General features: G+C 41.0%; 1 protein-coding gene and 1 long non-coding RNA gene across 4 annotated transcripts in view; one reads left to right on the top strand and one right to left on the bottom strand.

The window, feature by feature from the left end:
- Nucleotides 1–6,274, bottom strand: part of MAP3K1 (mitogen-activated protein kinase kinase kinase 1) — a 98,643-nt gene extending 92,369 nt beyond the window's left edge. For both annotated transcript variants that reach the window (XM_039543876.1, XM_039543877.1), the window contains exon 1: nucleotides 5,841–6,274. In XM_039543876.1, the coding sequence (XP_039399810.1) occupies nucleotides 5,841–6,274 (434 nt within the window). The remainder of the gene's footprint in view (nucleotides 1–5,840) is intronic.
- Nucleotides 6,275–6,420: 146 nt separating this feature from the next.
- LOC120407791 overlaps nucleotides 6,421–27,500 on the top strand; it is a 73,877-nt gene continuing 52,797 nt past the window's right edge. Inside the window, exons 1-2 of one of the 2 annotated variants that reach the window (XR_005600253.1) lie at nucleotides 6,421–6,780; nucleotides 9,717–9,975. This is a non-coding gene — a long non-coding RNA (uncharacterized LOC120407791). The remainder of the gene's footprint in view (nucleotides 6,781–9,716; nucleotides 9,976–27,500) is intronic. The other variant, XR_005600254.1, reaches the window with a different exon arrangement.

Here is a 27,500-nt window from a genome sequence, read left to right as displayed (position 1 = left end):
GAGGCTACAATCATAGAACCTTAAGTAGTATAAGTGGAGACAAGAGGCAAAAGTAAGGTGAACATCAGGCTCTGACAGAGGATTGAGGACTCTCTGAAAAGACAAAAGTTTGTGTTCTGAACTCCAGAAATTCAAACCATACCAATTCCTCACCACCACTGCTGCTACAAACACAACCCCTTGTTTTAGTTTTTAGAACAATTTCAGTGCAGCGTGGCAGTTCTGACTTTGAACTTTATTTTTTTAAAATTGCATACAAAACACAGTATTTAAACAAACCGTAGACAGAGCCCAACTTTGCTATGTAACAAATGCACCAAAACACCAAAAGTTACAGGAAAGATGTAACATTGTTTCACCCCTCCTATAAATCTTAAAAATAATGATTAAAGGTGATTTGAATTTATCTTCAAAACATTTTGCACTCTCACTGTTTGGATTTGCACTGTCTATGCAAGTTTTATTTAAGCCAAACATCTTAATGGATAACACCCTCTATCAGTAGAAGTGAAGATTTAATCTACAATACCAGTAATTCCCCTGAAAGAGCTACAGATAAATTAAAGTTACATTCTGTATACTTTGCGTAAGATCAAAGGAACTCCCATACCAGATCAAACAGTCTAATACTACATCCTGCCTGAGCAATAATTGTATACCTGATGCTTCAGAGAGAGACCAACACAGCCAACCCATACACAAACATGTTTGTAGGTCATAGAGGATGGGGGGAAACCAGCAGAGAAGGTAGGAGAAGTTCCTTTCTCATTCTCATGCAGTGTAAATCTTGAAGCACAAGATTTAATTTTTACTGTGCACTGGTACCTTAAATTCATAACTGCATATCCTAATGTGGTAATGAAGTTATTATCGTGTCCTATTTTAAATTCAGACAGACTTAAATTCAGCTTGGCATTGCACATATTCCTTTCTCCCTATATCCTCTTCACTCCATTTTTAAACCAGTGTCTGAGAGGATCCATCATGAGAGCCTGGCATCTGTTGTGTTGGACTTGCATAGTGCTCTCTCAGCAGTAATAGTAGGATGAAATTTACCAGGACGGCATTCATCATTTTCATGCTGCTTCTGCTCACTCTTCCACCTGAAAAAAACTAGTGTTAAGATAGTGGGAGAAGTGATTTTCTATTTATGAGCTCTTAGGGATATAATTAAACTTGCCACTATCAGTGAAAGATAGTCTACATTACTGACTTGATCAGAATACTTAAAATGTTATTTTAACTATATTTTCTTTACACTCACCCACTCAGGCAGCTCTTACCATGCCAAATACATTTTAACTTCAATTGCAGGGCCGAATCAGGTTAGCAGGTGCCATATATATGAAAGCTTAACATATGGCAAAGATGCAACATAACTACCTTTCATTATCACTTATTCAGAAGGACAGGAACCCTTGGCCAAACTATGTTTTAACAATGAAAAACATTCAACTCACCCCATCCTTTCTTTACTATAAAGTACTCTGTAGTATGATATATTTCTGTCCTGCTTTGGAATTCAAAAAACAAGGCAGGTGTCATGGATTGAGGAGCAGATCTAGAATTGGCAAGCTGCTGCTAGTTCTGCTCTACTAGATGGCCATAACAGCAATCTTCTCACTGTGTTTTAGGTGTTTTTAACATGCTATAATACAAGCACCAACACAAGAAAACCAACAAACGACATCAGTCATTTATCTACATAATAGTGTAAGACCAGGAGCAGGCAATGCCTTCTTTACATTTGAGATATCTGATAACAAATCTGCCATTTATAGTCAATATAATATTAAAATGGGAGTGTTTTTTGAACAAATGTTGTTTGTGCTAGATGGAAGACACCTCTATGCGAAAAAAATTATTGTTTGTGGATACTGGATAAAGAGGAGAGCTGTGAAGAAAGCTGAACCGCAGCACTTCCTGCTTTTTGTTTTTATAAAAAATAGGGCTGACAGTGTTAGAAGTCTTGTATTGAAGAATGCTGGTTAACCCGTCATCCATGCCAACATAAGAATATAGTTGGCAATTATTTGATTTGAACACTGTAAAAGAGTTATATTAAAACTATATAGAAAGCATTAATTTTCTTGGCCCAATATTTATTTTAACTGTCCTGGAATGGAAGCTACAAGAACTTATCAATTGACTGGAAAAACTGTCTAGTTTCACTACTTCTGCAAGTTCTGGTATCTTTCTAAAATGCTTTTTAAATTCCTACAGCAATATTCTTCAGTTAATCATAATAAAGATTCCCTACAGTTCTTAATGCAACAATATACTTTCCCGCCTTTTCTAGCAACAGAACCATGCCAGTGTCACAAACGGTTGCACTACCTCAGGAATGCAGCAATCTGATAAAGATAATGGAAGGTTTTGTTAGATTTTTGAAGGTAGTATGTGAAGCATTTAATTTTGATAAAAAATTGAAATGTTAGAAAGTTCTATCTTGTTCTTTTATGGATTCCTGACCCAAACAGATTTTATAGTTCTCCAAATTCCAAGAAAGCCTAATAATTAACAATCTATTAAATTCATAACAGTTTGTTCAGTATTAAATATAAACAGTATAAATAAGCTGATATCAAGAGACATGAAAAATAACTTAACTGTTGTGTGTTCAGGTTGTATTTCACATTAACATTAGAGAATGAACCAAAACCACACACAAAAAATCAATTTTTCTGGAAGTTTGTTTTTTGTCACAATAGTAGGTAAGAGGCAATATAACTGAGAGATTAATGAAACAACATTTTTATTTTGTGTATTTAACAGCACACTGCAGAGTCAGTTTCACTCTTTCCCCAGTTTACATCTCTGCTTTACCGGGGTCTTTCACACAGAAATAGAACAGGAAAATCTATTTATAAAAAAGAAAATGTGATTGTAATACCAAAAATGCTGGTAGGGGGACTTGAGAGCAAGTATAGTATCTGCTAACTACTAATGGCTGAGTAGAGGGGAAGAAGAGTATAACTAGTGTATTTATTTTAAAAAAAAAAAGTACTATACATGCAAAATACTGTATTTTGATGGACTTCACTCCATCCACCAAATGTTTGCTTTCTCAGATTTTAAACTCTTCTGGGCAATGATTGTGTACACACATGTACATTTATAGTGCACAGAACATTGTGGGCGTTTCTAGTACAAGAAAATTTTAATTATTTTGTATTTGACTAGACTCCTTTACTACTAAAGTAGGTGTAAAAACTGTTTTAAATTATTGAAATACTCTGACAAAGGAGGATCCCCACATCTGTTTACAGGCAAGACTACATCAAATATATTGAAGTCTTTAACATGAGGTTTATACAATATTGCTGAATTTATAGCATAATTAATCCTTCAGTTAGGTCTCTTATAATTAATTACCAGAGACTGAAACTAACATTTCAGGACTATGGTGTAATCTCATTGCACATTAAACAGAATAATGCACTTGACATTTAATATTCTCTCATATGAAATAATTGTTACAACTCTATTATTAGAATTATGGAGATGTGCTATAAGCCATTAAAGTTCTTGAAACCTTTCTTCCTTCAAATTGCATGTATATTCATACTTCAACATGTGCAAACTTAGGTGCTTTAAATATAAAAAAGCTGTCAAAAAGTGTTTGAAACAGAGAACAGGAATTACTTTAAATCAATTCTTGTGTCTGTGGAATTAGCTAGCAAGGATGGAGTCAATATTTCAGTGTACGTGTGGTCTCCTGATGTTATGGGTTCAAGAAGGTCAACATTTGTCACAACTAGCAATAAGTCCCACTGAAAATTGTGAGAATCTTTCACTGTTTTTAAAGGCATGTTTTGATGCTGTTTATGCTAGTTATTTTTCCTCTGATGTGGTACTGAACTGTTTATATTTGCTACACTGGTGACACCTACATATGAGGGAATAACATGAAATAAAGTACATTTTAGTTTCATATCTTGACAAAACCCTAGAGATAATGCTACAAAATCAAATTAATACACGTCACTTGCTGAAGTCAATATATCATCTTCTCCTTGAAGTAACTTCATTAACATAGATTTCCTATTAATCTTTCTATAGCTAGATTGGTGGTTCATCTGCTAGTGCCATATTACTGTCAAGTAACGTACACTGCCTTAAATATAGGCCAAAGTCCACAAACAGTACAGAATAGGTCTAGATACCTAAACAATTGCTGTTTATTAGACAGATTGCCATATTACTAAAGCATTCTCTAGAATGGAAATATTTTATTTAATATCCTTCTACGACAAATGGGAAAGAGATTTCTTGTTTGTGGTTTAAGTGGCTAACTAAAAGATCCTTTTCTCTGTAAAATAATTTTAAAAGTAAATCAACAGTCAGTCTTCACCTCCAAGTACTGCAATTCACTATTTACACAGGAAGTCTCACATAACAATCCTTATGAAACTAATTGTTAAATCTATGTCAAGATTACAAGATTTATCACCATCATTACTCTCACCTATGAACACATTAAAAGCAGTAAGTATAATGTATTCTGAAGCACATAGGAAGGCATCTTAAAATATGCACATGGTCGCTTTAATTCTGAATGCTTTTGTGTATGTAATATATTATATCAAACACACGGTAGTCACTGAACTTGTGCCTGTTTGCACCACAATACCTGTTAATTGGAAAGCTCTGTAAAATCTCAACTCTTTACCAAATAAGATACAGAATAGGACAAACATTGCAAGGGCACAATGTATCATTTCACACAATGTGCAACCATTCAAATATGTTTTCTCTAGTATAAACCCCTGAAACACACTGCACGGTCTACATATTTGCAGAGTAGATATTCATGCTTTTTTTACTGAACAAAAACAAAACAGTTCCGCAATTTCAAGTAAAACAAGCCAAAGGAGAAAGGACTCATTTTTATTAATATTTAACTTTAAATATATTTGTCTTTACTTTCCCACTAGTTTAAATGTAAAAATCTAAGACGTTTAGAGAGATTACTATCTAGATTACACAAAGCAGAAGCACATTTAGGCGGGGGGTTGAGTACGGAGGGGATGATCTAGGAAAAAAAAAAGGATTCAAATACACTGAGCTATCGCTCTTGCACCCAAAACGAAAGACTGCTGGAAGGGTTAACGGGTTTAACTGCATTGAAACTGAATGGCTGACACATCCGGTCCTGGGTCCTCAACCACCAGGGCAAATTCAAACTTCAAAGCCTCTCCGAGCTCAGGCAGAAATAAATCACCCCCACCCCGAGCAGTTGTGACTCCCATTTAACGACCAGCACACACAAACGAGGTGGCAGTGCAAAGGCAACACAAATGCAATAGTTGGTGCCAAGGCTACAGTGCTGGGAAACACAACCTCAGCTCCATAAACCTGCAGCTCCTCCTGCATAAGCCAACTAGGCACTGAACACAACCGCACAAACTACTGGCCATTCACCACCCGCGCGCCCCGCGTCTCTTACAGCTGACAGCTCCCCTACAAACACAGGGGGCTGACGGGGGTACGACCCCACACCAGCCACCCCATCACCCTGTAACACCGTCCCCACGCAGATCCCATCGCCCCTTCAAACAGGCTCGGCCCCGGGCGGCAGCCAGCAGCACGTCCCCGCTACCTACCCGTTGGGTGCTGCCCCAGGCGCCCGGGTCTGGCAGGGGGACCCCCGAAAGCTCGAGCGGTGGCAGGGGCAAGGCTCCGGCGAGCTCTGCCCCCTGCTCCGCCAGCACAGCCGGGCCTCGCCGCCGCCCCCGCTCCCCTCCCAAGGGCCTCCTGCCCCCCACATCTGCTCGGGGCTGCCCCTGTGAGGCTCCGGGGTCCGCACCGCCGCCCGCTCCCAGCCCGGCGCCCCTCACCCGGCAGGGGGAGACGGCTCCATCCTCCTCTCGGGCTCGGCTCCTGCGGGGCTCCCGTCCGGCAGCGGCTCGTGGGGCGCGGCGCAGCGGCCGGGGGAGGACGCGGGGCTGGCGGGGCCGGAGCCGCCGGCGAGGCAGCGGGGCGGCGAGAGGTCGGGGGACTCCGGCGAGCCGGCCAGGAAGAGCGGCGCCTCCGGCAGCCGGTCCAGCTCCACGCTCCGCACTTTGCGCAGCTGTTTCCGTCTCCAGTCGGAGCGCTGCTCCCGGCAGCCGCCGCCGCCCGCCGCCCGCAGCAGCCCCCCGCCGCTGCCGGGCACGCTCCCCGCGCCGCTCTGCAGGCTCCCGGGGGCGGGGGCGACGGCGGCGGCGGCGTCCGCGCTGCTGCCCGAGGATAATCCCGACGACGAGGTGCGATTCCCCGCCGCCGCCGCCATTTTCTCTGGCGGGTCACATCGGGCTCCGGAGCGCCGGGGGAGGGAGGCGGGGGATGAGCCGCGCTCCGGCCGCTGCGCCAGCGGCGTGGGCTGCGCAGATGGCGTACTGGGGGTGGGAACTGGGCGCAGGCCCGGGGACTGTGGGGGCGCCGTTGGGAAGGTGAGGCTGGGAGCGGCCGCTCGATGCCGCCCGCGGGCAGGTGGTGGCGGGACTCGGCTGTGCCCACACTAGGCCGTGCCCCGGCTCGGCCGGGCCGGAGGAGCCTGCACCTGTCAGGCGGGAGCGCGCGGCCAGCCGCCCCCGAGTCCCACACGGGGATGGAGCCCGGGCTGGAGGCGGCCCCTGCCTCCCCGACTCCTCGCGGACCAAGGGGCCGATTTCTGCCCCTGGGGGAGGGTGCGAGAGTCTCACCTCAAGAGTCTGGACATTGTGTCACAAAGCAACCTTGCCCCGCTCCCCCAGAAGAGCTCCGTGCAGCAGGGAAGCTTCTCTCTCACCAGCAGAAGTGAGTCCGATAAGAGCTATTTCTTCACCCACCGACTACAAATACACCGCAACCAACATGTTCACCCCAGCAGGCGCAGAGAACTACAAAGACCCCGCGCCCCGCGAAATGTACTCCATGCATAGACAGACGTGGGTTTGTATCAGGGGGGGGGGGAAGAAGCTCATGATTTTGGTGCAACGCCCCTCTAACAAGACCATTTCTGATAGTTAGTAGGGGGTAGGGGAGTACATTCTGGCACACATGGAATGGGGAAAAAAAGTAATCACACAACATCTGAAGAAGTGGGTATTCACCCACGAAAGCTCATGCTGCAGAACGTCTGTTAGTCTATAAGGTGCCACAGGATTCTTTGTTGCTTGAAACTACAAGTGGGAAGTTGGCACATCTGTCTACACACCAGTGCAGACAGTGTATTTTGAAGGTTATAAAATAAGATGGATAAAGTATCAAGCATTGAGGGCCAAATGTTGAGAAAAGGGAGGTTGGAAGCTTGCAGGGAAAAATGCAATTGGCCATATATTTGAATGCTCGTCTGATGTTTCCATACTGCTCAGATGCCTAACTGGCCATTTACACATGTGGATATTGGTATACAATCAGACTTGTATTTTTGCTTGCAGGCCTCCCACTTTCAATATTTGGCCCTAATCATCTATTGCCCCTTCCATTTTACACTATTTCCCTCTCTCGCTATATGCTTAGAAACTAACTCCCAGGAATGCTCTCATCCCAATTTATATTTTTTTGTAGTTTACCTTATAATATGCTAAACATATTAGACCATCCACTGCACCTCAGAGTGCAGCTTCAAGGTTCGTATGTGGCTCCACTCATCTATCCCAACACAGAAATTTCACAAATTGCCTAAAAGTTATTGTATATATAGGGTAATACCTACTTTCCAATGATATTTTAATAAGGGCTGATGAACATAATCACATAACGGATCTTACACATTTAAGTGTCCAATATACATTTTAACATTATAGGCAATACAGGTAACCACACCTGGAGTGAGGTTGCTTAACACTTGCCACTGTTTTTAATTGTTTATAACTTTGACAAACTAACCATTTGGGATGAAGTTTCCCATGCCAGTTGCGTACCTGTCACTCAATTTTTGGGGATTTTTTTGGCAAAAACAATTCACCTATTTTTCAGAATGAGGTTTAGGAAAAGTACATTGTTTTGTCAGTTTTAAGAAGTAATTACAGCCAGTTTGCTTTGAGAAGCTCTAGCCCAGTGGTTTTCAACCTGTGGTTGGCAACCACTAGGGGTCCACAGACTATGTCTAAGGGGTCCATGAAAGGTTGTCATTACCATAGAACAGAGGTTTTCACCTGGGCCCCGCAGATTATGTCTAAGCTTTCCAAAGGGATCTGCACCACCATTTGAAATTTTTTAGGGGTCCACAAATGAAAAAAGGGTGAAGGGGGGTGGGGGTGCCTTTGTGTCAGGGATGTGCGTTTTGTCAACCCTAAGAAAATCTCCCAAAATTTAGCCACTTTATAAACCTCTGACTATCTCAGTTCACAGACACTCAGTAGAGACTTATAGTTTGGCCACCAAATTCTCTGAAGATTCCACCTGTACTGAGTATGCTGCAGCCAAGAACTGCAGGGACTGTGCAGAACTTTCAATGCAATTGCTCCTGCTGGCTGCCAGGGCCCGCTGTGGTGCCAGGAACAGAACTGAGAGCCAGGAGAGTTTTGTACCCTTTGTCCCTGCTGGCACCCAGGTCTAAGCAGGAAGCAGCCACATTGGAAAGCAGAGGGTGAGGGTGGTCTGAGCCTGGGAGGGTAGGGACCCTTAATGTTCTTTTAATATAGATTGTTTTGTATGTAATATATTTTACTCTCAAGTTACATTAGAAGAACATTAAAGTTGTAAAGTCCTGTTTAGTTCTGGGATGGAGCATGAATCAACAGAATCGTCAGGGAATTTAGCTGCAAAGATCTATCAAGTCTCTACTGAGTATGTGCTAACTGCAATTTTTCAACAGCTTAAAACTTGGCCAAATTTAGACAGACTTGCATGGAGACAGCAAAAAGCACATCCCTGTCACAAAGGCCACCCCCCTGCCAAACATCAAGTCACTGCTGCAAAGTCTGGGCATGCTAGAGTTTTTCACAGAAAAGGTCACAAGAATTTTTTAAGATGGCCAAAACATTTTTTTCTTAGCCTTGTTTTAAAAAACAGCAGAACCACTTTGATTGGTTGACATTTTTTGAAAAATATCAGCTCAAGGCAGACACCTGGAATAGAAAATTTCTGCCCAAATGGGTAATATTTGGCAAAATTATAAGGTAGTGAAAACGGGGTATTATAATGGGAAGTGTCACGCAACCTTAGTAATAGGTGGTGCCACCATATCTGCCTATAACACACACACACACACACACACACACACACACTATCTCTCTCTCTCTCTCTCTCTCTCTATATAATGCCTAGATATGGATGTATCATGCAGGTAAACATCAATACATTATAGACAAGTATTGCAACTAGAAAGGAAAACCACTTTAGTCTTATTTAGCTGGGAGCCTAGGAACAGATGTGTCGATCTTTTGCAACCTTGTTTTGTAATCTCAGTAATTGTCTTGAACTGAAGTTGTAAATAATCTAAGATAATGGGGCATGATTTGAGAATGATTTACATTTCCTTGCTCTTGTTGTTAGTGTAGACTTTTATAGTTCCGCAAGAAAAACTTGTTAAAGCTTAATTTTGTATAGCTCAGTTTATCAGATATTATGAAAATACCTGCTCTCAGAGCTCACTTTAAAATTTGTTACATTCATGGTTACAAATCTGAACATATAGAGATTTTGTGGAATGAAGTTTATATTTTGGCCTGTGGTATTTAATACCAGATAAATATTCAGAAGGGGAGAAACATTTGAAACTCAATGCTACACTCTTGCATTTTCAGATCTATATTGGACTAGAATTATTCAGCTCTTCTAGTGGCATGTGAAATGCAACATCCAGGCCATATATTGGGCATTTTCTATGTCTCTCTGCTTTCATCAGAGTATGCAGTATGTATGAACTATGGGCCAAATTCATCCCTGATGTAACTGCAGAAGTCAACAACGTTTTGGATTTATTTGGAAATATATAAAAAGCCTAAGGTAAGAGAAGGCCTATTGCACCAATATACAACTGATGTCCCCAGAAAGCTTTGAAAGGTACAGACATTCATCTTCATTTTATATTATTACAATTTATACTCTGAAAATAAATAACAGTAGATTAAAAGTTGATTTAATAAAATATGTGAATAATCATTAGTTTTGGAATTATATCAGGCCTCAGCCTCAAGTACTTCAAATGGAAGTCAGATTAACATGCCATCACTCCCTCTAATAATGGAATCTGAATTTCTGTTTTGACAATTATAGTGTTACATATTTTCTTCACGCCAGTAGCTCCTCGTAGGCCTTCTTATGATAACAGCCAGCTTTCCATGATTATTTACTCAGGCAATGAGCAAGCTATGTAGGGGACCTGGTCAGAGTAAGAGCATGTTTCCCTATTTGCAGTGTATAAAACAAGACTTTATTGCCCTATATTTAGCTGTGTTACAGTAGATATTCTGTTCTTTATGGAATAGCATGTACTGTAGACCAGAGGACTAGAGAGACAAAGACTGAGAATCACTCCAAAATTAATAGAAAGATGTTAGTCATCTAATGCTATTATCTATCTATAAATAAAGGAACTATTACAAGGAAAGGTGTGTTATAGTGCTCTGAGCATGAGACATTGGATCCCGGGTTCTAAACTCGTCTCACAAAAACTATTTATCTTGCCTTTGTGTCCGTTTTCCCATATGTAAAATGGAGATTCCTCTTGTCTACCTTGCAGATTGTGAAGATTAAATAGCTAAGGTTTGTAAGCCACTTTGAACATGAAATGTGCTCTATGTAAGTACAAAACTGTACTATAGATGGTCAAGTAAATATGCACCCAGGAACATACATTTAAAGAGTAACTGTCCATGATACTCTCATTTTAAAAGTGTAAGGGCCTGATTCTATCACTGGGGTTCCTAGGCTCCAATGTTTGACAACAGGAGTAATTTGTATCTGTTCTCTATCCATGAGACATGAAGAAATTTAATCTTGTCAAAACAGAAGTGAGGGTGTGACTAAATGCTGCAGGAAAGTACATACTCTGACTGGAAATGGGGGAGGAGACTTCTTGCATTCAAATTCTGAAGTAGATGAGTGAAAAGAACTCAGATTATTGCCAGTTGGCAATGCAACTTGCATACACATAGGGCCCTCTAGTATTCAATGAGAAAAAACTGCATAGTGAGTGAGTCTTCAGACTATTCTATGCCGCCGGAGGAACAAGACCTAAGGGCAAAGAAAGGACCTGTTTTTAGTGGTGGTCTCAACAGATAAGCAACTTCACAAACTGGAAGCACTGTAATAAATTGCCTAGGGAGGTTGTGGAATCTCCATCATTGGAGATTTTTAAGAGCAGGTTAGACAAACACCTGTCAGGGATGGTCTGATAATACTTAGTCCTGCCATGAGTGCAGGGGACTGGACTTGATGACCTCACCCTTCCAGTCCTACAATTCTATGATTCTAAACTACAAAATGTTCTTATGCTTAAAAGCACATGGAGCTTCAGCAGAGATTTGAATAGCACCTGTCTAATCTCAGTTCAGGTGGGATGAATGGGAGCAGAGGAGGAATGCTCTGATGAAACCTGATTCAGGGGGTCAGAGCACACACAAACCTTTCCCTAGTCTAACAAACCAAGTCCTAAGGGAAGTTCTCCCAAGGTTCCAGCATGGGAGTGAAAGGAGCAGAGACCTGGGGAGCTGGAGACAAAATGTCAAAATGAGAGGGGTGCGGTGAGGAAGGATACTGCCAGCTGCACAGTAGGCAAGTTGCTGACCAAGCTCCAGCTTTCTGTGATGCAATCTGGAAGAAGAGTGAACCCTAATCTTCTATGATTCTACATGGCAGGCAGCAATGCTAGAAGGAGCTGAGTATAGAAGAGGGAGCTGCTGCTGCCATCCGTCTCAGGCTATTAGTTCTGCCACTTTTGTCAAGCCATGGAAAGGGCTGTACTGTGAAATACAAATTTCTGAACCTTCATCTTTTGGATAATATGGAAAACTAAAAACCCATGTAATCATTAAAGAATCTATGGCATGCTTCCTAGGAGTAAGGGAGCATTAATCCCCGTAAACTGGCTAACGTCAAAGTGTCATAAATTACATTCTGCCTGCCATATCTACATTTATCCTACAGTTTCCAATGGAAGAGTATTTCTTTACTCCCTGTCTAGAACAATTGGATAACATGGCAAAGCACTGTTAAACAGTTGCAACATTTCCTTCCAGAGGTGGCTACATTTGAGTGGTAGATGAATTGATCCCTGTGTGTAGTTTAAGTTTATAAAGAATATGGGATCCCAACGGTACTATATAAAGTAATATAAGATTGTGAATATCCTGTCTTCTGTGTTTGTCAGATTTTTCCTAAGTACTATTTTGCATTTAATGAGTATCATTAAGCATGAATGTACAAAGCATGAAACATATTGAAGAAATAAGATGGACGTTGCGTCATATCCTGCAAGTATTCAGTCTGCAGAACACCCATTTGGATGTGTTAAAGAAGCACAGAACTGCAATCAAGGAACTCTCAAACTACTGAGCTCCAATGGGTTAATTTAATTTAAAATCCACCGTACCTTAGAGTAATATGAAGCTTTAATAGTTTTCTGTGTGCACGTTTCCCCTAAATTGTAAGTGGCAACATCCAAGGCTGGTTGTGAAACCGAAGCCTTTGGCCTATAGCCTCAAGTTACTGTCTTGCAACAGTTGGAACACTGTGTGTGTGGTTCACAGAGAAAGTTCTATTTGGGAATATGGTAAATTTTGGCAAACTGAAGACTTATTTTTTCACAATACCTACAATAACGTCATGAATATCCAGCATAATTTTCAACACAGTTAACCCCAAACACAGTTAAGTATAGAAGCAAATAACATGCAGTTAAGAACCTTCTATGCCTCTGAATGCATAAAGTAGGCAACATTGTCTACACAGAGTAAAGATGAGAGATAAGATGATTATATAACATGATAGCTTTTGGTCATGCCTATACAAGCAAAGTGTGTTTTAACACTGCATGATAACTGGATCCTCTGATGTGGTAGATTTGGCTGTGGAGCTAGGCTCATACACATCTTGGTCCTCCATTCATTCTGGGCTTATTTAGTCTGCAGAAGAGAAGAGTGATGGGGGATTTGATAGCAGCCTTCAACTACCCAAAGGGAGGTTCTAAAGACGATGGAGCTAGTCTGTTCTCAGTGGTTGCAGATGACAGAACAAGGAGAAATGGTCTCAAGTTGCAGTGAGGGATGTCTATTTTGGATAGTAGGAAAAAACTATTTCACTAGGAGGGTGGTGAAGCACTGAAATGGGTTACCTGGAGGTGGGGGGACAGGTGGAATCTCCATCCTTAGAGGTTTTTAAGGCCCAGCTTGACAAAGCCCTGGCTGGGATGAGTTAGTTGGGGTTGGTTCTGCTTTGAGCAGGGGGTTGGACTAGATGACCTCCTGAGGTCTCTTCCAACCCTAATCTTCTATGCGTTTATGAATGCTTAGATGGGCTGCGGCTGAAGAGAAAGCAAATGTGCTCCATAGCCATCTCCCTTTCCTGCTTGCACCACCACATGTTAGAGAACTCAGACAACTCAGTGGTAACTCACCTGGAGATTAATGGTGCCCTCTTGGTCCTGCTTTACCATTGCTCTTCTAATACGTCACTCCAGTAAGAGCTCCTTTCTTTTAAAAACATTTTTTTCCTTTCTTGCTTGAAGCTCTTACTGGGTGACAAGTTTATCTTGAAAAGGAGTTTTCCCTTATTTAAAAAAAAATAGCAGGACAAACAACTTCTCAGATCAAAGAGAGCAGGTAAGAACAGTATCTGCTGGAAATAAGCCTAATTTTTTGGATCAGACATAGGTATTAGAATGAAGAGGTTCCCTATTTAAAGAGGTTTGCTCCTTCTGACCATGACTAATAAAGCCCAATAACAATTTCCATGGGAGAATGCATTCAAACATGAACTGAAATCCTTTAAAAAATAAGTAAATCTGTTTCAAATCTTCAACACTTGAGTATATATAGATTTCAAAATTACAAATATATTTTATAACCAGAGAGTTGAAGACAAGCCCCTCCTTCATTTAGCTGTCAAGACAGTTGTTCATGGTTCTATGTTTCCCTTGCAAGGGTTGATAACATAATTAAATCTCGTGGCAGTGTGAGCCTTGAGCCTTCCTGCATGTAACAGGAACATTAGTAATATTTATTATTAATATTACCACAGTGCTTAGGTGCTCTTGTCATGGACCAGGACCCCATTGTGCTAGGTGCTGTACAAACTCAGAATATAAAGACAGTCCCTGACCCACAGACCTTACACTCTCTATATATAAGATGATAAACAACAGATCATAGAAGTGTAGGGCTGGAAGGAGTCCAGCCCCATGCAGCTGAGGCAGCACCAAGTAAATCTAGACCATCCCTGACACAGGTTTGTCCAACTTGTTCTTAAAAGCCTCCAGTGCTGGGGATTCCACAGCCTCCCTTGGAAGCTTATTCCAGAGCTTAAATACCCGTATAGTTAGAAAGTTTTCCCTAATATCTCCCTTGCTGCAGATTAAGCCCATTACTTGTCCTACCTTAAGTGGATGTAGAGAACAATGGATCACAGTCCTCTTTATAACATATTTGAAGACTTATCAGGTCTCCCCCTCCCCCAGTCTTCTTTTCTCAAGACTAAACATACCCAATTTTTTAAAAAACTTTTCCTCATAGGTCAGAAATAGATGAGTACAGACAAATGTAGTACAAGAAAACAATGAGACTACTGGTCAGTATGAGGGGCAGTGGTCTCAGCACCCCAGCAGATTAGTCGTTGTCAAGTTTTTTGTCATCAACTATTACAACTTGCATTCATTGATAAGTTGACTAATTTTAATTATTTGGCATCTCAAATAGTTAAAGTAAAATGAAATAAAACCACATCAATGTACCTTGTCATCTAACTGGTGACAATGTTTATCTACCTTGTGGGATGATGAATTAATACTGTAGAGTTCTTTGAGATCCTTGGATCAAAAGAATTATGTGCATAAAATAGTGTTAATCCTATTCTGTTACATAGTTTGCCTCACATGTCTAAATACTGTAAAGAAATCTCTCAACATGATTATTATGATCTTCAGTGATGCAGATCAGAGGCTCCTTCATCTCCAATTCCTCTTTAGCAAGACATTTAGTTTCTGGGAGATTAGAGCAGAGGCATATTAGTGGAGCCAACTAACTGGGTTTGATTATGATGGTAATAAAAAGGTATAGCATTGCTAAATTTTTATATTTTGGCCTTTTAGTTGTGTGCATATTTTTGTATGTAATCTATTTTTCTGAGCTTTTTTTTAAACACATACTCATGTTTTTCTGAAGGGACTATTGCAAATAGAGTTATTCTAAATATTCTTTTGAATATCTGAGGTGACAATATAGCCCTATACGCTCTAAAATTCATCTATTTTCATCATTGTGCCTCATCCTCTGAAGGAAAGCAGCAGTAGCATCTCAGCCTCAGAAGACCAGCAATAGACTAGTTCTCCTGTCATTCTTTACCACAGCACTCCCATCCCTCCTTGCATCTTCAGCCATTGGCACTGATATTACTGGACTCTATGGGTATGTCTACACTGCAGTTAAAAACCCATCTGACTCCTGCTCACAGGGCTCAGGCTGCAGGGCTGTTTAATTGCAGTGTAGATGTTCAGGTTCTGGCTGTAGCCCAGGTTGTAGGACCCTGCAAGGTGGGAGGGTCCCAGAGCTCAGAGTGCAGCCCAAGCCTGAACATCTACACCGCAATTAAACAACCCAAGCTTCATGAGCCCTAGTCAGCTGGCATAAGCCAACAGAAGGTGTCTAATTGCAGTGTAGACATATGCCAAGGGTACGTCTACACAGCCAGTGGCAGCAAGTCTCAGAGCCCAAGTCAACAGACTCGGGTTTGCAGGGCTTGGGCTACCACACTAAAAAGTTGGAGGAAGAAGGTGGGCTTCAGAGTCTGAGCCACAGCATCTCTACATAGCTATTTTCCGTGCAGTAGTCTGAGCCACGTGAATTTGAGTCTGTCAACCCAGACTTGGAGAGTCACTGCCACAGATTGCCACTCACTGTACATATATACTGTAAGAGACATGAGGGAAAGGCATGGGGAAGAAGTATAACTAATAGCATGACCTTTCTCCAGTGAAGATGATGGAACACCACAGTATGATGGACAAATATAGACAGAGGAGCATTGCTCTCATGATACTGAGGAGAAGACACCAACCTACAGAAAGGGCAGTGAGGAATATGAAAAATGAAAGGGGGAGAAAAAAGAAGGACCAACTTCCCTCCCCAAAACAACCACCAAAAAACGACTGTTCCTCTCTTTCTCTGGCTGCTGTTCTTTTCTCTTGCTGCTGCCATTGACAAGAACAGGGCCATGTAGGACAAACAACAAGCAACATCAACTGCAGCTGCTATAGGGCAACAAGGCAGGGAAGGCACAAACACTGAAGCATTAATAAACACAAAAACTAGGCCAAATCTCAGTGGTGTGCCACAGCATAGTTGTGGGCTGAGAAACAGCAGGACAATGTGGCAGAGTTGGAGATTTATTTGGTTTATGCGACAAAAACTGTCTGAGTAGTCTGCAGAAGTTGTTCTTAGTCAGACTAGAAGGAGGTACAACCTGACAGCCATATCTGTGTGTGATCACCTCCTTAAAAGTTACCTATGTTTATAGCCCAAATAGCTTTACCCAGAGTAGCCAAAGAAACAGCTGGTACATCCTGCTTGTAATACTCCATTCACAGTGGCCACTGCCATCACATAATCTGAATCTGCATCCCTGGATGAGGAATGCAGTGGTGGTGGCATGCTGCCTAACAATTTCTCCCTCTTTTTTCTTCTGTGTCATCCTACTCTACCCCTGTTAGCAGTTCTGCCCTTACGCTTTCATTCATAAGAGCTAGCAGTTGCAGTAGCACTATTTCTCTTCTGCCAGGGCCCCCACAGCTGTCAGAAAGAATAAGCAAACCCAGCAGCAACATTAATGCCTAGTCCATCATGCAATCCTTCCATGCCAAGACTGTGTCAGTTTCCTCTTGCACCACTGCACAAACAAATGAACTAGCTACTGGGGGAGATGGTGGTGCTGAATATGTAGCCTTTTTAAATAGTCAAAGATACTGGCTTCAGGCAATTGATGGGTCTTTTGCACCCTAGCTGTGAGAACCCCTTTACATCCACCTTTGCAAGAACAATGCTGCTTGGCTCCCAAGGATGTTACTGCAATGATATTTAGTCCAACATGAATTCAGCGCATGCCTCTCTTTGTCAGCCCATTGGCATGGTTACCCTTAAAGTGCTGCTCAAACACAGTGTTTCCAAGTATCACCTGAATTGTAGAGCCTCCAAATCTGAATATGATCTAGGTACAAATATTGTAATCTATCCTTAACTAATACAGCTCTGACAATATTGCAATTTAATAGTTTTCTCTTCTCACTACATGTGCATAATTCCATGTAGAAATAGCCTATAGTGTGGCCAGGAATCTCAGGACAAGCTCTTTCCAAAATAATATTTCTAATACAGAAAGTCCTATACTGAGGAATTCTGGGAAACATAACTTCAGTTTTGTAGGTTTTTAAAACAAACAAGCACTTACCTTTAAACTGGAGGAGTTCCCACCTTGCTCCAAATTATAGTGGTGTGACAGCACCACTATAGTTAAGGTTGCATCACAACTTCTATTTAAAGGTCAACCTTTCTAAGTCCTCTAAAATTGACATGCTTAGTTGGATTCCTTTAAAATTTGGTGGACATCAGGAGGGTGTAGACTAGGGTTAGTGACCCAAAGCTGGGGAAATTCGAGCTAGGAGATGTGGAGATTTAAGACCCCTCATCCCCTCAGCCATTTTTCAAAAAGTTTCTAGGTAGTTTTTTTTTCCCCCAGAGCTAGAGGTCAAACTGTTGATGTGATGTGGGTCAAAATGGTCTCAATCTGTTGAGTGTACTCAATGTAGTGCATGGTACCCACAACATTTTGTGGGATTGAGAAACCTAATTGGGAATTGTATTGTAAAGCATATATTCTTTGCAGTGTGCATACACCAATATAGAAAACTGGCTAGAGGGCTTCCAGTCCCATGTTTTCATATGCTTTAAACCTTAACTTTTGTAAGTGCTCTAAAATCCAAATGGTTACTAAGATTGCTTTGAAATTTGGGGTGCCTTATGGGGTCATGGGGGAAAATTAGCAATCAAAATTTGGGGTTCATGAGTAACAGGCCCTCCTAAAAATGTCTTCTGCTGCCTTGTAGTAATGACTGGATAAATCACAGTCCTCATTAAGACTGATGGCTGTGAATTATCCATCAATGAATGCACCTAAGGATAGGCCCCCATCTGAGACAAAAGGAGTTTTGCATTGAGTGTCTGGAGGTTGCTACAATTTGTGAGTTATGGGTGGCAATTTTATTTTGAGGGGAATATAATCAAAGTCTTTGGGGGGGAATTAGACATGTGCATAATTCCTGAAAGGGGAGATGTTTCAGGGGTCAGAGGAGAGGAGGAATTGGTGAAGAGGGGTTTGAGGCTGCAGTGAGGGGAGGAGGGGGATAAATGGGGAGGAAAGAAAGGTTGGGGGCTCACATGAGGGAGAGGCATGGGGGTAAGTGCGAATAGAGAGGTGGGACACTGGAAAGGAGGATGTGAGGATGGATAGCAGGGAGACTGGGGGAGAATAGAGGCAGGAGCACCTGTCAGCCCCACATTCTTGCCTCTTACGTGTGCCCAGATCTGGGGAGCTCTTACCCCTCTAGGAGGGTCTGAGCTCTTCTCCCCCCTTATATTAGTTGGCATATGAGGGATTTGCCCTTTGGGAATGTCTGAGCCAGTGTGCCATGATCTGGTGATCCTGTGCCCATGACCATCTACAGGGGTTGGATCCCTTTCCCTACTCTCCCTTAGTAAATGCACTGTTAAGATTAAGGTTGCCCATGCAACCTTATCTCTGTCCTCTTTCAGCAATGCCTCAGTATGCCGTTAACGCATATACACAGAACACAAGGACTAAAAGGAGTGTAGGACGGGAAAAGGTTGTCCATGCCACCTTCCCTCTACCCTCTTCAAGTAATGCCTCAATATCCACAGGATACACTGGTCCTTGGCACTGTCAGATTCAGGAGGTTCCAGCTCCTAGCATACACTCATACACTTAGGCAGCTCCCCGGAAATAATACCACACGTGTACAATTTAACAACCACTTCACAGCCTTTTATGCATACCCTTATGCATACTCACAGGATATCATCTCAACCAAACCATTTGCATTAACCATTATTAAAGCATTAGAATCTTCTTACATTCCACCTTTCTGCTGATAATATCCTTTCTAATGAAAAGCCCTAAGTCCTACTACTGGCATAATTTACATAATTCTGCATAGAAATGATGCATACTGCATCCTGAAGGGATGCAAAACATAGATCTCCTCATGTCATAGTCACAGCTCTGTCATACATCTCAAAGTAATCCACAGATCTTGCAAACACACCTCTACCAAGCAGAGATAACTACTGTCTCCGCCATTCAATACAGCTACACCTGACATTGATCGCTCGTACTTTACCTGGAATTCATGCAGCTGATAAATGTTTTGACTGCTCTCATATCCTAGCTCACTACTGACAATGAGTACCCTGTGTAATAAAAGGTATACCATGATCCTAAGGCTGGAAATTGAAGCTAGACAAATTCAGACTGGAAACAAGGTGAACATTTTTAACAATGAGGGTGATTAACCATTGGAACAATTTAATAAGGGTCACAGTTGATTTTCCATCATTGGTAATTTTTAAATCAAGATTGAATGTTTTTCTAAAAGATCTGCTCTATGGTCTCTATTATACAAGAGGTCAGACTAGATGATCCCAATGGTCTCTTCTGGCCTTAGAATCTATAAAACTATGAAAACCCCTGTGCCCTGTTAATTATATAATGTACCCCTGGGGGTACACAGAGGTCTTCCAGCAGGTACCTCAACTCATCTAGATATTTGCCTAGTTTTACAATAGGCTACATAAATAGCACTAGCAAAGTCAATACAAACTAAAATTTCACACAGACAATGACTTGTTTATACTGCTCTATATACTATGCACTGAAATGTAAGGACAATATTTATATTCCCGTTGATTTATTTTATAATTATATGGTAAAAATGAGAACGTAAGCAATTTGTCAGTAATGACGTGCTGTGACATTTTGTATTTTTATATCTGATTGTATAAGCAAGTAGTTTTTAAGTGAGGAGAAAGTTGGGGGTATGCAAGACAAATCAGACTCCTGAAAGGGATACAGTAATCTGGAAAGGTTGAGGGCAACTGATGTACCCAATTCATCCCTGAAATAATGCATACTGGATCCTGAAGATACACATGCAGATTTTCCCTTTGTTCTCACACATTGGAGGGTGAAAAACATAGATCTCGTATCATAACCACAGCTCTGTCACACATCTCGAAGTAATCCAAACGTGTCCTCATATCAAAAAAACACCTTTATCAAGCAGGTCCAGCTACTGCCTCCGCTATTTAGGATAGGTGCACCAAACACCTGAAGTGTGTACTGAAGTGTACCTGAAGTGTGTCTAAACAGTTCCCACTGACTACTGCCAACTCCAGTGGAACAGAGGGAATGTAGCGTGAGCACTTTTTTTTTCTTTCCCTCCTTTTTGTCCTTTTATACTGTTAGATGGAATCCTGTGGGTGGGGGTGAATGGGATGTAAAAGGAGGTGAAGAGCTTGTACATTTCAGCAACTGTGCAGAATAAAGGTATGTGTGTTAACAGGGCATAGCTGAAAGAGGGCAGAGTTAAGTTTGCATGAACCATGAATTTCCTCATTCTCAGACATTTGAGTTGTGCTCAATTCAGCATTCTGCAGAGGATGACATACCACCAAGCAATCTTAACTCTGCTTTAATGTAAATTTTTTTCACTGAATAAAGACTACATCTTTGTACAGCAAAAGTCACCTTTCTTGGAATCTGGTATATTAACAAAAACATAATTCCAAAGTAATCTAATATACATTCCCAAGCCTAAGCCAACTGCTTAGATATGAATGTGGTTCCTATGGTTCTTTCATGCCAGGACCAATATCTTGGTCCTAAATCTTTGCTCCATTTGCTAGAGGACTACTCCCACTTTCTTTATTTTCAGAGAGGAATTTAATGAGCCTCACCTGTCCTAATGAGTCATCAGTAATTATTCTACAGCTCCCTGCATGTTTCCAACATCTAACATAGTAGGTTTAAAGGGGAATCATGATATTGCTACATTACTGTTCACTGTTCTTGGCATCTGCAAATATAGTTTTATATATAAGCAATATAAAAATAAAGTTTGTTTTTACACCATTTTGTTTCCAATTTGCTATACATCCTGATTATAGAACCTGAAAGGCTGGTAGGTAAAGGCTGTCTATATAATCTTAGCCAGCCTCACACACTCTCAAGTTGTTTCCTTTGGAAGAGACCTTCAGAAACACAGAACAACCTTGTTAAATATTGCATACATGGATTTTTTGCATTTATTTCATGCTTAACTAGTGTACATACTTTGCCTTAACACTCTCTAGCCTCCTTGTCACAGGAAATATTCCTTGTATTTTGTGCCAAAACTTGTTGGACTCTTGAAAATGACTTTGAAGTCTTCTCTCTGAGTCTCACTGACCCCCATCTATGTAATACACTCACAGTGCAAATCATTTCCTGCAATTTACATAATTGCTTTTTAAAAACTTATAATATAAAACCTACTTTTAACTAGATTTAAGGTGCATATTATTAATGATGTGACTCTGATCATTTATCTTAATATCACTTTCTCTTGAACTCTGAATTCTTGTGATCTGTTATTGTTAATTTCTTGATGACTAAGAGGCAAGATTTTGGTGTGAACTATTGCAAACAGTGTTAATACTAAACTCAACCATGTACCTTGCTCTCTTCTTGTGTACTTTCTAACATCTTAAGCATACAGCTTTAAGAACTCTCCAGGTTATGTCAGGAATTACAATAACCACAGTTTGTTTTAATTTTTAACTGACAGGATATAATTTCTGTTTGCATGTTTATACACTGGGCACAATGACTTCGCTTTTGAGATCAAAACCATTTATATGCTCTATTTAATCGGAACAAAAGATTCATTTTTGGATAATAGCATACCTGTTCAATCCACTACGTGGACTGATGGAGGAACATTTTACTAACTTTTCCTTGTGCCCTGTGGATCGTATCTCTTCTTACTCAAACACTGATGTTTCAGATACAAAGAAATACCAGATATCAAGTTAAAATGTGAGATGAGGAAACTAGATAAGGAAAATTGCTTATTTTTTCCCATCTCTTTTTTCTACCCCCTGAAACTCAAACATTCCTCTGTCTGGGTGCCCAAATTCCCATATGTATGACAAGTCCCTGTGCCATCCCGTAACTAGCTAACTCAGTATATTTTCCTTCCCCCAGTTTGACAGAGAGCTGTGATTTGTTGTCTGGTGCTAGTTGAGTTAGAGTGTTCACATGTAAGCGCCACTATATCATGTATCAGTGAAGTATCATGAAAGCAGAGATCTCAGTGTCAATGTAAAATACAGGTAGACTTTAAAGTGCCCAAATCTCCAAGTCTAGTACTTCCACTCTACATTACCCAGAAAGGCCTGCTACTTCAGCTGATTCCTTTATTCTCTTATCTCATTGATTTAGTTTTAATATTTCCTTTCCCTCTATCTTCAGTCAAAATATAGCTCTCTCTTCTGCCTGTCTGATCACATCCTTGCTCCTTTCCACAATCTCAAGAATACTTCAGATTTTTGTCTCTCAGCTTTCTTCCTGGGAATTTTCAGTCTTTCAGAGATCATCAGATCTTAATACGTACGTCCCTACTGCTCCAAACACATCCACTAAAAGCTAATGTTTTTCTCTCAGGTTTGCAAAGTGTTCTTACTTTGGATATATACAGTACTATAACCTGAAGAGAATATAGTTAGCAATAGACACCACAGTTTTTCGCCTCCCTTAACCTAAATTATTAGATGTTTGAAAGAAGCTGTGAAACATGATAGAAGCATCATCTTGAAAAGTGAGCAAGAGAGAATGTGGTCTAGTGACATGCGCACAGGCCTGTGGGTCAGGAACTCCTGTTTTGTAATCCTAGCATTACCTTTTACTTGAGTGGCCTGAGGCAGGTCATATAACCTCTGCCTCAGATTCCCCATCACTAAAATGAACAGTATTTACCTACCTATCTCACATGGGTAAAGGTATTAATCAGTTAATGATTGTACCTTGAACACTTAAAAATCTATGTAAATAGTTATTTTAGGTTAAACAATTAAGACAGATAAAAACTTACCAATTAAGATGTATTAGTAAGGTGTGTGGGGTCAACCCTTCTGCATTTTTTTTTAAAAAGATACTGAAAGAAGAAAAGCTAAATTCCAGTGCCTTGTGATGATGTTACAAAAGCAGAAGCTGTAACTATGAAAACAGAAGTCATTCTTTCTCCAAAACATGGGATGAAATGTTACTATTTGCAAGGATCACATTTAACCCTTGAATAGCCTAATTGGCCTTGTGAGCTAATTTGTTTAAAACCACAAGAATGAGCTAAAGTAGGTGTCATATACACGATAGGTGACTAAATGAGCCAGTTTCTAGGTCTACACATGCTGCATGATCAGAGTAGTGGATAAGAAGGCATTCCAACAATCTTATTTTAGTAATTGCACCATACCAAACATAACAAAAGCAGTCCTGAGGTTGAAGCGTATGCCTCTTTCAAAGTGGATTCATCGTGCATATTCAGAAGGTCATAGGTCTGAATTCCACTGATGTCTCACATTCTAGTCTTGTTGCAAAGGATGAGAAAGTGTGAATGAAAATGTTGCTTGTAGGGTGAAGCTTATGGTACGATTTAGTGAGTATTTTGGCACTAATTGTTTCAGAGTGGAATGTGAGACGCACTGAAACTACAAAAAAGAAATAGTATCAGAGGGGTAGCCGTGTTAGTCTGGAACATGCATCCGACAAAGTGGGTATTCACCCATGAAAGCTCATGCTCTAATACATTTGTTAGTCTATAAGGTGCCACAGAACTCTTTGCCGGTTTTACAAAAAAGAAATAGTTTCCCTATTCCTAAGGTACAAATCTTGCCCAGTTCTCTGCAGCCATGGATGGCCTTGTTTGACCTATATTGGGGTTCTGTATAATGCCTTTCACAGCTGAATTGATGCAGTTCTATTGCATAGGCACAGGATGCTGTTATTGCCTTTTCCGAGTAAGTTTCATGGGGGGCTGAGGGAGCAATGTTTTCGACCAGCCCATCCAAAGACCACTGTGGACCCTTTGCAGAACCCCTCTGCAGGCTCTAGTGGACCCTGCTTCTGTGTGAAGAGTAGGGGATCTAAACCCAGAGTTTCCTCTAAGTACATGGAAGATGTTCTGGCCAAGTGTAATTAACATAAGTAGCAAGATGCCACACATGTATCTAAGACCATCGAAAATATGATATACTGTATTAAGAAATACTAATATGATCATGTAATTAAAGACTATTGTAATCCATACACACAGGGGGCAGAGCTAAGGTTGCACATGCAACCCTATCATTGGCATTTCTCAACTTTCCAGAATTTAAGTGCGCAATATTAACATTCCCCAAATTTAATTTTTCTAACAGCCTTTCATGTCTGTGGAAAAAAATGGCAAATATATGTCACACTTTCCTAATAAGATGATGAATAAAATGCATTTGTTAACTAATATACTCAAAGTATACACATCAGGCGTTTTCAGTCTAGGTTTTTCTGCTATACTGATTCCCAGAAAATGGGATTCATCTTGCTCATGTGGGGACCAGAACAGGGGAGATTAATGGACAGAACAAGTGCAATTGAAGTAAAAAACATGATTATACTTTGCTCATTCTACCAGAGAATCTCAAAAATCTGTAATGCATTGATGCATAAAGGATTTGATCCTGCACAACTGAAGTCAATCGGAGCTTTGCAGTTGACTTCAGTGGGAGCAGGATCAAACTCTAAGCTTCACAGTATCTTAGTGAAGTTGGTAAGTTATTACCTTCATTTGCAAATGGATAAACTGTAAATATGGACAAGTCCTACAGAATGAAATTGTGGTGAAACCAGGAGGTTCATAGACATCACCCTACAAACCTGTAGATTGTAATACAGAACACAATTCTTTCTCTAGCTTTTTTTAATCACCCCACAGAATTGTATAGCAGGGATATACTTTTCTATTAATTCTATAGGACTTTTGTAAAAAGATGAAGCAAGGAAGCTAAGTGACTTGCCCAAGATCATGCAGAAAATCGTCAGCAGAACCTGGAAGTGAAGTCAGATTATCCGACTCCTTATCTGTTCTAATCACAAATCCTTCTTTCCCCTCATCAATGATTGTTTTTGTGAAGGACAACAAGTGCCTTTTTTAGCACTCTTTACTCAGGCTAAATTCCTATTGATTTCAGGTAGGGATCCGGGTTAGGCCTATGCTGCTCCTATTGACTTCAAACATCATATACCCTCACAATGGGAGCCTTACACACTCACCCCAAGCAGAATTCATCCAACTCTCTGGCTGCAAATACATGCACTTTTTCATACTGTATGCAAAGGCATTTGAATTAAGAATGGCTAAACAATCATTGCATTCTAGTTAACCTACTCCTTGCATTGGATGCAGATAGAAAAAATAGAAATATTTTTTAAACATCTGATCAGTTGTTCATGTAAGTTAGAGAAGGGCAGTCCTGACAGGAAAGGTCACGGTGAAGCATACAGCTCTCTTTTTGTGAGCAATCAAGCTTGGGACAGGCACTCTAACTAGGATTTTAGTCTCAGTATATAGGGATAGAGTCAACCTAGGTTTAAATGGGCTCCTGCTGGTGTAAACCTTAATAAAGGTGCCTAGGGGACAAAAGTCTGTCATAGCCTCCCCTTTGCTGGGAGAGGGATATACAGGGAGTGTACAAGTGCTGGCCAGGGATATGTTCTAATCCAGAGGTTCTCAAACTGTGGTACGTGGACCATCAGTGGTCCGTGAGCTCCATTCAGGTGGTCCGCGGATAGTTCCCTCTAAAGTGCGCACCTGGGCAGCTGCACACAAGAGAATGAAGGGCCACCCACCTAATTAGTGGAGTCACACAGGCATGGTTCCACTAATTAGCTGCCTAGACCCAGGAGAAGACGCACATGTAAGGTGAGGTAGTGGCCTTGGTGGGGAATATGGGGTAGGTGGGAGGGGGCAGTGGGAGGTTAGGGGGGAATTTGGGATCTATAGGGCTGCGGCAGCCAGAGAAAGAGACGACTTTCCCCAGCTTGGGGGCTGCCATGGTGGGGGAGACTCCCCCCCTTCCCCAGCCTCAGCTTGGGGGCTGCCGCGGCAGGGAAGACCCCCCCCCCACCTCCTTCCCAGCCCCAGCTCGGGAGCTACTGTGGTGGGGGAGACTCCCCCTTTCCAGCCCCAGCTCGGGGGCTGCTGCAGGGGGGGGAGAGCGGGCACATCCATTGCATTAGAAAGGTAAGACTACTGATATTAAAATATGAGTTGTGTGCTTTTATTTGTAGAACAAAAATACATTTATTATTAAGGGTTTTTTTATATAGCGCTTTTATCCATAGCACTTTACAATAGTTAGCTAACAGTACAAACAACATTTGGAAAGCTAATTAAGTGGTCTGCTGAGACCTTGAGCAATTTTCAAGTGCTCTGCAGAAAAAAAAGTTTGACAACCACTGTTCTAATCTGATTTAAATTGGTGTAACATTTGTGTTTAGTAATAATACCTAGCACTTATTATCAGTAGATCTCAGAGCACTTAACAAAGGTCACTATCATTATTTTGTAGTTGGGGAAACTGAGGCATATTAGGATGACATAACTTGCCCCAGGTCACACAGCAGAACTGGAACTAGAACTCAGGTCTTCTGCATCCTACTACAGCACTCTAGTCATTAGGCCACAGTTGCTGTTTTTCACTGAAGTGAATTATACTTTGAGTATTATATCTCTGCTAAGTCGTTTTGCAATGATATACCAAGTATATTATAGTAATCACAACTGACTGCTAAAACAAAGCCCTACAAAATAATATTTCTGACATTATAATAGCTCCTGCTAGGACCGTTATCACGTAAAAGTCACTGCCAAAGCAAAAGCATATTGTAAGCAACTGTAAAGTTTCTCTATCATTGCACTAAGAAGCATTAATTTTTAAACTACAAAATGTTCTCACACCAAAGATATGGTCAGTTGACAAAAAAAGTAATAGAAGTATTGAACTGTTATTGCAGTGTGCAAATTATGCCAAACTCCTAATCAGCCAAGTGGGATTATCAAACAAAAGCATATGCAAGAAATCAAAGGCATTGTACAATGAAATGCCTTTTTTACTGAAGCACCACATTCTCTTTTTCATTTTTGGTGAAGGTGAAAATACATTAAATGGCTTTTTGGTCACTGGTTAGTCTATCACTGAACTGCCAGTCAAAATGGAACCAACATCTAG

This window comes from Mauremys reevesii, linkage group 6 (assembly GCF_016161935.1).
Source record: "Mauremys reevesii isolate NIE-2019 linkage group 6, ASM1616193v1, whole genome shotgun sequence".
NCBI lineage: Eukaryota > Metazoa > Chordata > Testudines > Geoemydidae > Mauremys > Mauremys reevesii.
The sequence above is the reverse complement of the archived record's forward strand: the minus strand, read 5'-3'. Positions and strand labels throughout refer to the sequence as shown.